This window comes from Marmota flaviventris, chromosome 1 (assembly GCF_047511675.1).
Source record: "Marmota flaviventris isolate mMarFla1 chromosome 1, mMarFla1.hap1, whole genome shotgun sequence".
Lineage (NCBI taxonomy): Eukaryota > Metazoa > Chordata > Mammalia > Rodentia > Sciuridae > Marmota > Marmota flaviventris.
This window is the reverse complement of record NC_092498.1, coordinates 138,405,544-138,421,506: the sequence shown is the minus strand read 5'-3', so window position 1 is coordinate 138,421,506 and position 15,963 is coordinate 138,405,544. Positions and strand designations below refer to the sequence as shown.

Below are 15,963 nucleotides of genomic sequence, written 5' to 3'. Positions count from 1 at the left end.
TGAGGCAAGAGGATTGCAAGTTCAAGGCCAGCCTCAGCAACTTGGTGAGACCCTGTCTTAGAGTAAAAAATTAAAAGGTCTAGGAGTGTAGCTCAGTGGTATAGAGTTCCTGGGTTCAATCTCCAGTACCAAAAAAAAAAAAAAAAAAAAACAAAAAAAACCCCAAAACCGGGTAGTTGATATTTAGGCTGGCCTGTAGGTCCTTAACATGATATACTGGCTACCTCCTGCAGAGGCTTGTTGCTCAGGAAGGTGCTTTTTCAGGGGACTCGCTGTTATTTTGTTGTCGGAAAGCAGAGAACAATGACATTTTTCTCAGAGTTAAGTTGTGTATAGCTCTCACAAAGAGAGAATCCTATTCATCTCCTAGTTTTTTAAACTGCTGCATTATTTTTTTGTAGTTGTAGATGGACAGAATGCCTTTATTTTACTTGTTTTTTGATTTGCTTAAGATTGAACCCAGTGCCTCACACATGCTAGGCAAGTATTCTGCCACTGATCTGGAGCCCCAGCCCAAAACTGATTCATTTTGAATTGTGTAGGCTTTGTTTAAATAAATAAATAACTGGACACCCCTGTTGCCTCTGTTGCCAGGTAGTCTTTATTCCCATATAACCAAATGTCATATCCTCACAGTGTCACAGTGATTTGTATACATGATAAAAATCTGATCCTTAGCCCCACATAAAAATAAAGTAATAAGAATATATAATAGAAAATTTTTATGATTAAAAAAGGCAACATACCTTAGAGATTTATTTATCTATTTTCTCACTGTGAATTCCTTCTTTGAGTCAGAAAATTTATTTTCCATATTGAGTGTCTTGAGAGTTGAAGTGATGATTAGCTTGTTCTCTGTTTGGAAAACAACATCCTGTTGTATTAAGATAAAGTATTTTCTTAGGGCTGGAGATGTGGCTCAGTGGTAAAGGGCTTGCTTAGCATGCTCAAAGACCTGGGTTTGATAATCCTTACCCTGCTCCCTTGTACTGCAAAATAAAGAAGAATATTTTATAGATTACTTAAAATTTTGTTTAAAATTTGATGATTTGGCTGGTTGACTTTTTGTTCTTAATTTTCTCATGTAGCCTGTCTTATTCTGTATGATGTTGTGAGGTGCCACTTCACTTTATTTACCAGTGTTCTTTATTCTAATGTCTCTGTGTATTGGGAAGTGATGGAAGTGATAATTTTGTCACTAAGGGCTTTTATTCTATTTACACCAATGACTTAAAAAAAAAAGCATCATCATAGTGATACATAGTAACATAGTAAGTAGGCTGATTTTTTTTTTTTTTTTTTTTTTTTTTTTTTGTTGTTGTTGTTGGTGCCTGGTGATTAAACCCAGGGCCTTGTGCATGAGAGGCAAGCACTCTCCAACTGAGCTATATCCCAGCCCGGTAGGTTGATTTTTGACAAAGTCACCCATGCCAGTAATTCGAGGAAGAAATCCCCATTTCTTCCTCCCTCCCTCCCTCCCTACCCCCTCTCCAAATTACTGTAAGGTATTGGTGTTTGATCCAGAATTTTATCCCGGGCAAAGAGATTAAAAGTAGAGAAGGCTCTTCTGTTTGGTAGGAAATGTGCTACCCAACCTGGCTTCCTGACCCTGCCCTGTCATGTGTAAAGTCAGGATGAGTTATGATTTGTGTTGATGCTTTAGCTCTTCCTGATTCATTCAAATTTTCTTGAACAAAAAACTGTAAGACTGACTTTTATGGATTTAATCTCAAAGACTTGAATTTTATGGTTATATAATTGTCATCTCAATAGTGTATCAAACCACTTCCTATATTTGTAGTAAATAGTTTTTGCTTGATAGGCCCAGAATTGTAATCAGTGAGAAAATAGTCATGGTCATTTCAAAATAGACAATATTTTCTCCTGCATTTTTTAATAGGCAAGTTCTGTTGCTTAGTATATTTTATATTGTAACTTTCTAACATTTGGTATTTAAAACAGGAGTATGTATCTTTGGAATGTATTCAAGTTTCCTGTAGTGCCTTCAGATACTAGTTTGCAAATAGTAGGTGTTCCAGAATTTTTTTTCAGATTGCTGATTTGGAATAAAACACTATTCCTATGACAACATAGCTCTAAGTTCTGTTACTATAGTCTCTTTCATCTCCTTTCCACTGTAGCAGCCTGTTTGCATGACTGTCATCACTTGTGAATGCTTCTCTTCATTTTGAAATAGATTCGCACTAAGTTGCTGAGGCTGGCTTTGAACTTGTGATCCTCCAGCTGCAACCTTCTGAGTCTGTGGAATTAAAGGCATATGCCATTGTGCCTGGCTGCCTGTTTCATTTTTAAACTCCTGACAACTACTATAGCCAGCCTGCTGAATGTGGCTGGAGAAAGTCTCAGGAGAATGCTAGATAGTTTGTCTAGCTCTTGTTGGAGCTTCCAGAGAGATCAGCAGACCTTTTTTACCTGTTTCTGCAACTTAATGACCATCCTGTCTAGTCCCTTATTCCATCTCCTTTGTTTACTTTTCCTTAGCAGGTTACCTTCTCTTTCTGCTTGTTAGAACATGATTTGGGGAATGATGAATGTGGATTTAAAACAACAACAACAAAGCACTTTTAATTTTGCTAAACTTTGAGTGAAATTTAGCATTTCTTCCCATTATAAATGTAGGCAACAAACCAATAGTAGTATTGGTGCCTGCAACTGAAAAGCTTCTTATCACTTGATCCTGTGGACATCTCAGATTTATTTATGTTCATCACCTTTAAAAAATTATAGTAGTCATTAGATCATCTCTTGTTAGATCTTATTATTTAGTGCCTTAATAAAGAAGTATACATATTACTGTGCCACAAAATTTGTTTTAGATTTTGATAATTGCATTTTATTATAATTGGTCTCTATTGATTTTCTGTCTCTTATGCATTTAAATACATTCTGAATATGGTTCCATAGATTTCCCCAAAATGCCAAAGGGATCCCTGGATTAAAAAAAGGATAAGAATCCCTAATCCAAAAACTCCCTGGGCCCCAGCTCCCTGCAGTTCTCTTGTCATGGTAGTTCTACTTCTGCCTCTACTTGTGGTAGTGCTTTTACTTGTGCCTTTGGTTTTATTATTTTAATCTATATCTGGTTCCTTATCCTCAACTTGTTTCTTTATGCTGTTCTTTAATATTATCTATATAACATAGTTTATGCTCTTGCTGTAATAATGTAGTTAGAACAGTTGTATATGTAATTTAAAAAAAAAATATCTCTCCTCTAACACATAGTCCCTCTTCTCTGGGGAAGCCTGTGGACTTGTATACTGTGCAGAAAATTTTTGCATACATTTGTTCCTCAGTACTGGGCTCAGTTGTCCTCCTGCCTCAGTCTCTCAAGTAGCTGGAATTAGAAAGGCGTGTGCCATTGCACTTGGCTTACAGACCCCCACCCCCTGTGGTGCTTGGGATCAAACACAGACCCTAATGCATGCTAGGCAAGAACTCTGATAATGTATGATGAGAAAATGTTTTTAAAGGTTGTAGAAAAAAATCCCACCGTAATAATTGATTAAAATAAAATTTAAGTGTTTTCTTATCTAGAATTTCAGTGTTTGAGGAAAGCAAATTTAATTGAGATGAAATGGGTAGTAAAGGACTTTGAAGCTCTTTCTGGAATAACATTTGTGATTTCTAATGTTAATGATTGTTTCATCTAATTTATGTTATTTTTATAGTTGTATATATGTAAATTTATATGAAACACTTCAAAATCATTTTACTTATTTGTCTACTCTTGAGGAACAGGGGGAGTGGTACAGGGGATTGGGATTGAACTGAGAGGAGCATTACCAGTGAGCTTTATCTCCAGCCCTTTAATTTTCATTTTGAAATAGATTCTCACTAAGTTGCTGAGGCTGGCCTTGAACTTGTGATCCTTCTGAGTCTCTGGATTCGAGCCCTTTAAAAAATTCTGAGACAAGCTTGAATGATCTTTCAGCAGCATAATTATATGAGCAGTAAAAGAGGAAAGGTTCAAGACCAGTGCATGGAATGGGGGATACCCAAGAAAGGTAGCGGAGTGGTTTAGTCATGTCTTCTTGACTACCACCAGATGGCATCTCTGTCCCAGAATGGCTAGGTTCTGTCTAGAATCAGAGTGGAGCCAGGGTGTTGAGAGCCTGCCCACCGTGGGGGTACCATTGGGGAGGGGGATTGTAATCTTACACCTTTCCTCACCCTCTAGTGTAGAGGTTTTTGGAAATTGGAAGTTTCTAAGTCAGGGAATAAAGTACAGAAAGAACTAAATCCTTGTCTTTTGTCTCATTTGATAATTTTTATTGTTTTTCCTTTTTTTTGTTTTCTATACCTATAGTTCCTTCAGAAACAGGTAACATTTTTCTAACATTCACTTTGTATTTTTGCATCTTGCTCTTATAATGCTTTTGTTTCTTGCCATAGAGAATAATGGAAATTTAATAGACTGTGACTTATAGCATGGATATAGTTTGCATGCAAATTCCCACAACTTAACGATTAGAATATAGCCAATTGATTTTTTGAACTTTGCAGTAATCTGGTTTCAACATTGTGCTATTTAATATCATCAGTGTTTTTTTAAAACTAAAAAAAAAAGCTGTTAACAAATGTCTAGTATTTTATTTTATAATTATAAAATAAATCAGAGTTTGCACTAGTGGATATTGGTAACAGTGTAGAATGGAACACCAAGGCCTTTCTTCCTTCTAGTTCATGACACTGTGTTGGCCTTAAATAAGATACTTAACAACCTAGCAACTGCCACTGTCATCTCATTTTGTGCTGATGCTCCACTCTGGCCCATCTTTCACTTATCTTTTAAAAAGGACCTACTTTGGGGAAAATTTTAAAAATCAAGGAACATATCCTTTATAGAATTATACTTTCATATTTTCCCTTCCCCCATTTCTAAGTTATAGCATAATAGTAGTTGATTTCTTTATAAGATTGATATTGTTAACAGAAGATTTTAAGATAAAAATGTAGAATTGAAAAAAACAAGTCACCTAATATTGGCCTCTTTTTTTTTGGCGGGGGGTACTGGGGATTGAACCCAGGGTCGCTTAACCACTGAGCCACATCCCCAGCCCTTTTTTTGCATTTTTAATTTAGGGACAAGGTCTCACTGAGTTACCGAGGCTGACTTTGAAGTCACGGTCCTCTTGCCTCAGCCTCCCGAGCCACTGAAATTACAGGAATGTGCTATCTCACCTAATGATGGCCTCTTGATACAACCTAAATTGTGGTCAGCAGAGTAAAGCCTGGTTCATTAAGGTTTTAGACACTTGCTCCCGTCCACATTGGCTCCCATCTGAGGACTGTATCCAGGGGAAGCTCTCTACCACTGAGTGTTTTTTATTTTGAGATAAGGTCTTGCCAAGTTGCACAGGCCAGCCTTGAAGTTGCCATTCTCCTGTTCCTGCTGTATTTGTAAGTGTTGCCACCATGCTTGCCAGTCTGGGGATCCTTTTTTGATGTTGTTTAGAATCATATCATAAAAGTAGAATTAAACTATTCATTTTGTTTTGTGTGCTTGGATCTTTTCATTTGAAAACAGCTTTGCTCTGCTCAGTCCACAGTCTTTTTTAAATACTTCCCCCTCTCTTCCTTCCCCACCCCACACACAGCAATCAGAAAAAGTCTATTTTGGTTTCATAAAACTCTAGCTGCTTTGAGCTTTAATTTCTGGAATTAAAAGCATTAACTTTTTATGCTGTTTCTTTTTTTTTTTAAGAGAGAGTGTGTGAGAGTGAGAGAGAGAGAATTTTTTAATATTTATTTTTTAGTTTTTGGCGGACACAACATCTTTGTTTGTATGTGGTGCTGAGGATCGAACCCGGGCCGCATGCATGCCAGGCGAGCGCGCTACCGCTTGAGCCACATCCCCAGCCCTTTTTATGCTGTTTCTAACTAAATAAATGCTTTATTCACTCGAACATAAACTTTTCAAAAACTAGTGTGGTGAAAGCATTAACAGGGTCCTATATACATTAATAGTCATGTTGACTGGTTTTACATTTTCCTATAGTCTAGTATTCTTTGTATTCTGGTGAAAATTAAAGAAATTTCAGGGTACTAATGAAGGTTATTATTTGCTGTTTCCTTGAAATATTTAATATTCTTGAATATACACACGGGCAAATTAATTTTTACAAGGAATTCCTATAACTTTAAGATGATGTAGTATAGGGCTTGATTCAGGCTAGTGTCAAATAAGGTTAGGTTTTTAGAGCCATGACATCTCTGGCTTCCAACTGAAGATGAGGTGTTGGGAAAATAGTGTTTCCAAAGTGTAGTTGTTTTCCAGTGAATGTTTTGTCCAGTCCCCATCTGAGACCTGCTACTCTGGGGATCTCCCTCTGCACATTTTTGGCTTCAGTAATTGCTAGCAGCAATGACAATGCTGCTGTGAAGATGGCAGCAAAGCCCATAGGTGCAATGATGATTTTATTCCCTGGTGTGTATGTACACACTCCTTTTCTTACCCATCCTTAGTTTGGAATGAGAGTTAGCTAATCTTGGAATGCCCTGCCTCAGTTGGCTTGCTCAATTTTTAAAATTTTGGCATCACCTTGATCATTAGGAAAAGACTATTATAGAAGCATTACCAAATCAAAAATCCCTCTGGAATTGTTTCTTTAGAGGGAAAATTGGGTGCATTAGGCTGTTAAAGCATCCCCTCCTCTTTGGGACAACTTTTAGTAAGGGTGAGGGCACAATGACTGGGGGCCTATTCTTTTCAGCAGAGCCACATCAGAATTATTACTGGTAGCTTGTGGTAGGTCCCACCTTATAGGTCTAAGTATTTAAATGCAAATGAATGTCTATAAAGCATTTTCTACCACTATTTAGCTTAAGTTGGGCCCACTGTCAACTTTTTAACTTTTGCCAGATTGTAGTATGGTCAGCTGAACATATGGATGTCATGCTGCTCTCACAAGGCAGTATTCCTCAGAAACACTAGCAGAGTAGAATAGGACACAAGTAAGTGAGAATACTTTAAAAGGAAGTGTAGGTAGGCCTGTCTGAATTTTCTGGAGACAGGTAACGGTATACAGCCTGAGCTTTATAACAAAGTGGTATCAGGAAAAGTGAATTCTAGGAAAGGAGGAGCCACTTCAAATAGTTAAATTTACTGTTGGCAAGAGTATGTTTGGATACCAACCTCTGCGTATACATGTGGATTTAGAAAGTTAAAAAAATATGTCTATATGTATTTGACTGCAAGTACTCTGAAGGTATATTAGTTAGTAGCCATTAAACAAGAAATCTTAGTTTAAATAGATGGTGGGAATTTTATGTGTCACTTGAATTATCTTTAATATAATTTAAGGAATTATGTGAGTATATTAAAATGTTTCTTGGTTTAAAATTGAAGAAAATGCCTTTATTAATAATCATTTGTGGTATTTACTGAATTGTTCGAAAGCACACTGTTTAATGAATGTTATTTCTTTATCAGAAATTCACTTCCAAATTTTTTTTTTAAATCCTACATCTTTGTTGATAATTGATGCATATAACTGTAGCCTGTTATCCAGTTGTATGATCATTCAGCCAAAACCATTCTTTACAGATGCTTTTACTGACTCTGCTATCAGTGCTAAAGTGAATGGTGAACACAAAGAGAAGGACCTGGAGCCCTGGGATGCAGGTGAACTCTCAACCAGCGAAGAACTGGAGGCTTTGGAAAACGACGTAGTAAGTAATATCTTTGTTTGGTTATCAGACTGTGGTCAGTGTGGTATTCATTCATTCATCCTATCACTTATTTTTAATTTACATATGTTTTTGTTATTGTAAAGAATATATTTGGAGCAGCTGTTGTTATGTAAATAGAGACTTTGTCCCAGGCAATAAATAAAGAATAAGGAAAAATGTTTATTTACCACCACTACTACTACTGCTACTATTACTACTACTACTTTTTCTACTTGTACTACTACTTTTTCTACTATTACTACTTCTACTTTACAGTGCTGGGGATTGAACCTAGTAACCCACGCATGCTAGGCGAGTGCTTTACCACTGAGCAATATCCTCAGCCTGTTTATTAATTTATTTGTGAGGGCTAAGCAGGGTGTAATCTATTCTTGTGTTCATTTATTATTTCCTTATAATTAAAAGATAATAAGCAACTTACAGATTTAAAGTGGAAACCATGAGAAATGCCAGTGTGTTTTGCTTTGAACACCCTGCAGAATAAGGCAACGTAAGGAGATGGTATCTTCATTGTCTGTTGACATTACCTAGAGATGAGGTGGAAGCTGAACATTTTAAGCTTCTTGTCTGAGGAAGAGAAAAGGTACTCATTATTAAGATAAATAATTAGGTTACATTATAATTAAAGTATTAAGTAAAATTTTTGGTCTTAAATTGCGATCATTCTCTGGCCATGTACTGAGGTACACTCCTATAATCCTGGTTACTTGGCAGACTGAGGCAAGGAAGATTGCTGAATCAAGGCCAGCGTGGACAACGTAGTGAGACCCTGTCTCAATATAATATAAAGGGAGGGGCTGGGCTGTACCTCAGTGGTAGAGCGCCCCTGGATCCAATGTCTAGTGCCACCACTGCGTGCGCGCGCACCCACACATCAAAATCATTCTCCATAAAAAAAGCCTATATCTAAGATGCCTCTTGCAACATGTTATTTTTGCTTTTCTCCAGTACACCATCTACAAATCAAATGCTTAACAGACTCTTATCTTTAGGATAAAAAGATTATAGAGATAGAAAGTGTTGGCGAATGTTTGGGTTGCAAAATTTGATTCCAATAGTCTTCCGTTGACAACAGAGTATCTGTATTAAATGTTTTAAGACATAATAACTTAGTAATTATAACTAGGGCCTTTTAGTTATAAAGCCAGAAATTCACTAACTAATATATTGTTAATTAATTTTCAAACTGGGGTGGGGGGGACACTGCCAATGACCTACATCCCCAGCCCTTTTTCATTTATTTATGTTTTTTTTTTTTTTGAAACAGGGTCTCATAAATTGCTGAAGCTAAATTTAAACTTTGCAATCCTTGCATCTCAGCCTCTTAAGTCTCTGGGATTACAGGCATATGCCACCATGCCCAGCTTAGTTTCCGAACTTTAAAGATTCATATATCTGAATATATTAGTTTTCAAGTAGGCATCACCTGACTTGTGTGGGGAATATGTGATGTGGATAATACATGCAAATAATTATATATGGGGATGTTTTTATAAGTGTTCATCAAAAGGGTGGAGTATGTGGCTCAGTGGTAGACTACTAGCTTGTGTGAAGCCCTGGGTTAAATCCCCACCTCCAAAAACAAAAGCAGTATTCATCCATCAGTAGAACAAATGAAATAGATTTATGTTGCTGCCGCTCAGTATAAATATTATATATATATTTTTTTAAAATGGTGTTGTGATAGCCAAGATTAAAAGATAATGCAAGTTGCAGAACAGTTAGATCCAATTTGAATTTTAAAGAAGAGCTGATCATATATGTATATAGAAGTCTGGAATTATTCTTCAGAAATTGTTAGTAGTAGTTATCTATGCACCCTGGGATTGGAAGATACTTTTCACTGAATGTCTTTCTGTGTGGTGTGGATTTTTTTTGTAGAATTTATATTAATTTTTATTTAAATAGTTATAAAGTCTCCATTGGTAATTGTGATTTCTGGATTTCTGGTACATCTTTAGGCCAAAGGAGTTACTTTCATGGTATAGTTACTTTGTTGTCTTATCAGGATTAATGTAGGAGGACCCAGGGCTGATTGGTGAATTTTAAGGCAAGCTTCAGTGTTGAAATTGCGATCAGAGTTTCTTTTTCTTTTTCTTTTAATTTTGTTTTTGGGTACCAGAACCTGAACTCAAGGGGCACTCGATCACTGAGCCACATCCCTAGCCCTATTTTATATTTTATTAGAGACAGGGTCTCACTGAGTTGTTTAACGCCTCGATAAATTGCTGAGGCTGGCTTCGAAGCCACTGGGATTATAGGTGTGTGTCACTGCGCCCAGCAGTGTTTCTTGGTTAAAGCTGGGTCTCTGGTTTTGACCAGTCTAGCTTTAAAAGAAGACTTGAAGGATTAAATAGATAAGTGATTAACCAGACATTAGTATTATCAGTGAGTATTCTTATAGCATTTGCCCCAGTTGGTTGATTCTTACAGTTTAAATAATACAACCTAGCTTCTAAGAATAGTAGTTTCCTATAGTTCTTTTATGGAACTGAAGAGTTATCTACACAGAGGTTGTAAGTTAGGGCTTCTAGACTCAGAATCGCTCTTTTTGAGATCCAACATCTGCTAATGGCAAAACCTGTTCTTAAACCCAGATCTTATGATTTTAGTCTGCTGATGGCCTCATATCACACTTCCTTTGAGCATTCGAATATAGAAGGGGAGGATGGCTGGGGTCTAGTACTGTGGTCCCACTTTGAAGTCATGATGAAGTGGGGAAAACTTTGTCGTCTTTCTTCTTTTCTCCCATCACTGGAAATATTTTTGTCTGTCAAAAAGACCTTTTTTCCTTCACATACTTATGATCCATGACCTCAGGAAGTTTCTGGTAAATCTAGGTGTTTCTGTCTTACAGAAAGGTAGCTGTTAAGAGGGTAAGGAAAGGACAGAACCGTGATCAGAAAGCTCTGATTTAATGAAGTAACTAATATATTCTAAACTTTTTGAATATCATCTCAAATGATTCTATAGTTACTTACCTGTTTGAGGGGCTGATGTGGAAGAAAAATTTTTCCTTAAAATATTTTGAAAGGAAAGTTTTGCTTATTTTTTGATTTGCTAGATTTAACTAGGATAATATTACTGTAAATGTTTTAAAACTGAATTAAAGAAGATAAATATTTTATCACTTTAAAAAATGAGCTTCATTTTCTTCTAGTCTAATGGATGGGATCCCAATGATATGTTTCGATATAATGAAGAAAATTATGGAGTAGTGTCTACATATGATAGCAGTTTATCTTCATATACGTAAGTTTAAAGAGTTTGCTTTTATTTTAGTACATTTACTTGTCTTTGATGTTCATAAAATTGTGTGGAATAAATGTTGAATTTTAAGTTAAACAAATGTGTCAAAGAATTGTTCTACCTAGATCTATAAATTTCTATTAAAACAGGCAATAAATGTAGTTTCCCAATACCTAATTATTTTTATGTTTAAAATAAATTTGTTTTCAAGTTGTAAAATACTGCATTGAAAGGGTCTCTATTTGATGAATAGTTCTTGAAATACTGAATGTTCTTCCATGTATAAAATGGTAACAGGAAAAAAATTCAGATTTTTGATTTAAAAATTAACAGGCACCATACTTTTACAGTTTTCTAGTATATCAGACTAAACTTTCTTAATAGTTGATTATGACAGGTATATAAACTATTACTTTAAAATCACTTTGCTTTTCTTTTCCTTATGTTTTAGGGTACCCTTAGAAAGGGATAACTCAGAAGAATTTTTAAAACGGGAAGCAAGGGCAAACCAGTTAGCAGAAGAAATTGAATCAAGTGCTCAGTACAAAGCTCGGGTGGCCCTGGAAAATGATGATAGAAGCGAGGAAGAAAAATATACAGCAGTTCAGAGAAATTCCAGTGAACGTGAGGGGCACAGCATAAACACTAGGTATTTAAAGGAAATCATGATGCAGTATTTTGGATACACAACTCAAGGTCTGTGTGAGAAGGTGTATTATTATATTTCCTTTTTTTTTTTTTTTTTTTTTTAAATGAGCTTAGGTAGAGAATGCAAGTGGAATTGGTGTAACAGATTTTGTTAGAGAAAAGGTTATGGTAATCTTGGAAAATGTATTTTGAGAGTCAGCTCTGTGGAGCCAAAGTATTGAGTATATGATGAAGAGCAAGCCAAGGTCTTACAGAGCTTGCTAAAGAGTAATTAACAGGACAATATGATTCACTAGATTAAAGGTGTGTTTAGAGTATTAGGAACATCCAAGGTGAGGAGGAGCTAGAATTAATTGTGTTTTAAGAAAACCTCACTGAGGAGACTTTTTGTGATAGGATAATAGAGTTTGTTTGCCACTCAGAGAGGAGTATGAGAAAAGATTTCTCACCTGGTGAAAAGACACCCGCACGCAGAAACTCAGCCCTGTGAGACAACCAGCCAAGCTCAGGAAAGGGCTAGTTGTTTCCTGTGTCAATGATCCATGTTGTGAGTGTAGTGGTGGCGGGTGGTGACAGGAACTGAGATAGTGAAAGGACTTTGTGTATAAGCCAAAGAGCATCTTGAAAGCAGGTGCTGGGGTGAACAAATCCCAGGGAGAACAGCTGTGTCAACTTGGTAACCAACTAGACCAAAGTTTGTGATATAAAGCTTAGAAAAATCAAGGGGGATTTATTGAGATTTTATTTGATTAACTGAGTTGATGGTTGTACTGATAATGGAGATAGGAAAGATGAAGCAAGTTTGAGGGGAGAAACAACTTGATTCATGCAGTTTGTTGCATTTGAGGGGCTTGTGTGTCTTTCATTTATTCAGGAGCACCCACTGCATACCTGGTAGATACCTATTGTCAAGGCACTCACAGCTTAGGTGGTACATTTGGATAAGTTCATTGAGATGTGTGGAGTCTGGAACAGGCACTGTGGATTTGAGATTGATCAGCATTGCTGATATTGAAGCAACACACACCAAAAAAAAAAAAACAAAAAACAAAACACTTCACAAAGAACAAGCAGACCGTGTAGATCTCAGAGAAAGTAAAGTTGAAAAGCCAAGGACCCCCAAAAAAAACTTTAAGAAGATTGATCATGAGTCAGCCACAGAGAGATCAAATAGGGTGAAAATGACCATATGTCTATTAAACTTTGTGCTTGGAGGAGAATCTGAGGGAAGGATGAGGCTAGAAGCTAGAACTCAGGGTAAGATGGAAGAACAGGGAATTGAAGCAGTTTGGTTTAGTGTTGAACATTTTTATAACAAATATTCCCTTTACCTAAATTACTTTTTAGACATGTTTCAGGATAAAATGATTTAGAGGATCTCTCATTTTCAGGGAAAATAAATATATTCCTCCTGGACAAAGAAATAGAGAAGTCATATCCTGGGGAAGTGGGAGACAGAATTCACCGCGTATGGGCCAGCCTGGATCGGGCGCCATGCCATCAAGATCCACTTCTCACACTTCAGATTTCAACCCGAATTCTGGTTCAGACCAAAGAGTAGTTAATGGAGGCAAGTATTTTGGCCAAATTTATCAATGTCATTGATCAAATATATAGTTTTCATACAAACTAAAAATGAGTTTACACAATTGATAGGAATGTGCATACTATTGATGATTTTTGTGGAGTAGTTTTTCGCTTCAGAATTACTTAAAACTTGATTTTGTGAATATCAGATTAGAAATATTATATATAAGTTTTTGGCATATATAGTATTCAGTATGACAAAACATTCATCATCTACTAAGATAAAGTTCTAGGTTTGCTTCTGACATTCACTTGGCCAAAAAAAAAAAAAAATCCCACATGTAAAGAAATTGGAAACTTTGGGTAGGTTCTCAATTTTAAAAACACTGGATAATAAAATTATTTAGATATAGTTTATATGGAAAATCCTAATATATATTCAATATACTTAGTGGTTAATAAAGAAAGGAGTTGTAATTTGTAATACAAGACATGACTAAGAGTCATGTGAAGAAATTAATAAAAACAACTCTTAAGTCCTTAAGTGTAGATGTTACAGTTTAGCATCTTAAATAAAAGAAACCTGAGTCTTTAGTAGGAAGGTATTTTTTTCACTATTCTAAATCTAGATTGAAGATAGCTCATAGATTATAGATGATTTATAGAATTCTGAGGATTCAGCACCCCTGTAAATGGTATGGGAATAAGGTAATTAGTAACAACAGTAGTCTTACTAAGGGAGTAGAGTGGACATTCAATTTTAGGCATTTAAATTTATAAAATTAGATCAAAACTAGAGAACACTAAGTTTCCAATTTCATTTTCTTTTTATTAAGTCTTTTTTCCAGAATTCCTCTCCAGATGAACACAGTCTTGAGTATTTTCTATATTTAGTGTTGGGGATGAAAATTTCTTTGCTTATTGAGTAAAGATTTTTAGTTGTTCATAAACAGAATTTTCAAAGTAAAAAGACCTGAAGGGGGCTGGGAAATGTATAATACTCAAGTGCGTGGAGCCCTCTGGAGAGGAGACCTGGAACTATTTTCTAAGGTTAAGGTAAGTGCTCTGCAATGGTAAATGTCAGTGTATTTTGACCTATGCGTATCTATCAGGATCAATTTATTTGGTGATGACTGCTTTGTAGTTGCACTATTTATTAAGCAGTCTCTTAGATAAGTATTTTAACGGCATAAATTATTTGGAAGGTTCCCCCTTTTCTAGTTTAATGAGATATGGAGACTTATTTTGAAAGAGCAAATTTGATACCTTTATTATTCCTGTGATTCTACAAAATAGAATTAATATTTTATTTCTACTTAAATGGGACTTGATTTCTAATGAGACTTCAAACTGAACCTTAGATTCAAATATAAACTTAATGAAAATCATAGATGATTGTAAGAAACCAGCTCTGTAAATGGGATATAATAGCTGGTGTTTATTTTTATTGTTTCTGAGCTAAAACTAATATAGTAAGCAATCTTATTCCTGACTAAGAATTATTGTGTTTTATTGTGTGAAGTTATCTATTGTATGTATATTCCTTTTAACAATTGTTTAGAGAGAAACAGTTATAGAAGCAGAATTACTAGACAAAGTCTTAACTGTCTTCTTCAATAGTATGTGTAGATCCTAATTAACCCTTTGGGAACGTGTATTCATTTAAACAGACTTAATTTTAAGGAGGTTAAAGTAAAATGTGAATTTATGTCAGTTAAGTTATGCTAAAACTTATCAAAAACAAATGACTGTCCTCAAAGGGTTAAAATGTACAAGAAATCATTTTTGTCATTTTACTTTTTTTTCTGTTTACTTTTTTCCCTCATTTTTTTCTTTAGTTTTTATACTTTCCTTCATATCATTTGTTCTGTCAGGTGTTCCCTGGCCATCGCCTTGCCCATCTCCTTCCTCTCGCCCACCTTCTCGCTACCAGTCAGGTCCCAACTCTCTTCCACCTCGGGCAGCCACCCCTACACGGCCGCCCTCCAGGCCCCCCTCGCGGCCATCCAGACCCCCGTCTCACCCCTCTGCTCATGGTTCTCCAGCTCCTGTCTCTACTATGCCTAAACGCATGTCTTCAGAAGGTACAATACCACAATTTGTTCATGTTTTTGTTTGTCTTTGTTTAACTCCTATGTGAGTTTATAATTACAAAATAGTTTCCTCTTCATTATTTAATAACCTATAATTTCCGTGTTTTAACTTTAGTTTATTAAAACTATTCTATTAACCTTTTATTCATTAGAAATTTGATAAATGCTCTGTGAAGCTATGAACAATCCTGCATTGTAAGAAAGGGGGTTTAATCTGCCTAGTAATTATGCTTCTGCACAGCTCCAGAAAGATCTGCCCAGGGCCTCTTTCTCCTGATTGATACTGGATGTAGTGGTTAATAGTGAACAGTGAACTTTCTCCAATTAGCCTTGGACTTAACTGAATAACCTGTCATTTTATAATAGCTCCTTGGCCAAAATGCCAGTGAACCTTCCTATTGGCCATAGGCAGGAATTGTGTTTTAGGGATCCTTTTTTAGCATGACATTCCTTGTAGCTTCCTTTGTCTGTGGACCCTCAGATTATAATACAGACTGTTGTTTTTTTTAGAGCACCTGAAGAATTCTAAACTTAACTGAGTAATTTTTAAAATTAGCTTTGCAGTATTATACTGTACAAGCTATTTTTAAGTGAGAAGAGGTCTTGATATCAATGAAATTATTGATAAAACACAGGTATGAATTGGAATCTTTAGGGATTTTTTTTTTGTTCTTGTCAAAAATAAGAAAATCCTGTAATTCTTATTTAGTATTTGATGCTAAACCCACTACAG

The 15,963-nt window shown here is 35.8% G+C and overlaps 1 protein-coding gene across 6 annotated transcripts in view; it reads left to right on the top strand.

Annotated features, from left to right (window-relative positions):
• Atxn2 (ataxin 2) overlaps positions 1-15,963 on the top strand; it is a 108,097-nt gene that overhangs the window by 58,224 nt on the left and 33,910 nt on the right. For 5 of the 6 annotated variants that reach the window (XM_034636777.2, XM_034636778.2, XM_027949136.2 and 2 more), the window contains exons 6-10: positions 7,568-7,692; positions 10,874-10,965; positions 11,414-11,611; positions 13,002-13,180; positions 15,012-15,221. In XM_034636777.2, the coding sequence (XP_034492668.2) occupies positions 7,568-7,692; positions 10,874-10,965; positions 11,414-11,611; positions 13,002-13,180; positions 15,012-15,221 (804 nt within the window). The remainder of the gene's footprint in view (positions 1-7,567; positions 7,693-10,873; positions 10,966-11,413; positions 11,612-13,001; positions 13,181-15,011; positions 15,222-15,963) is intronic. The other variant, XM_071616868.1, reaches the window with a different exon arrangement.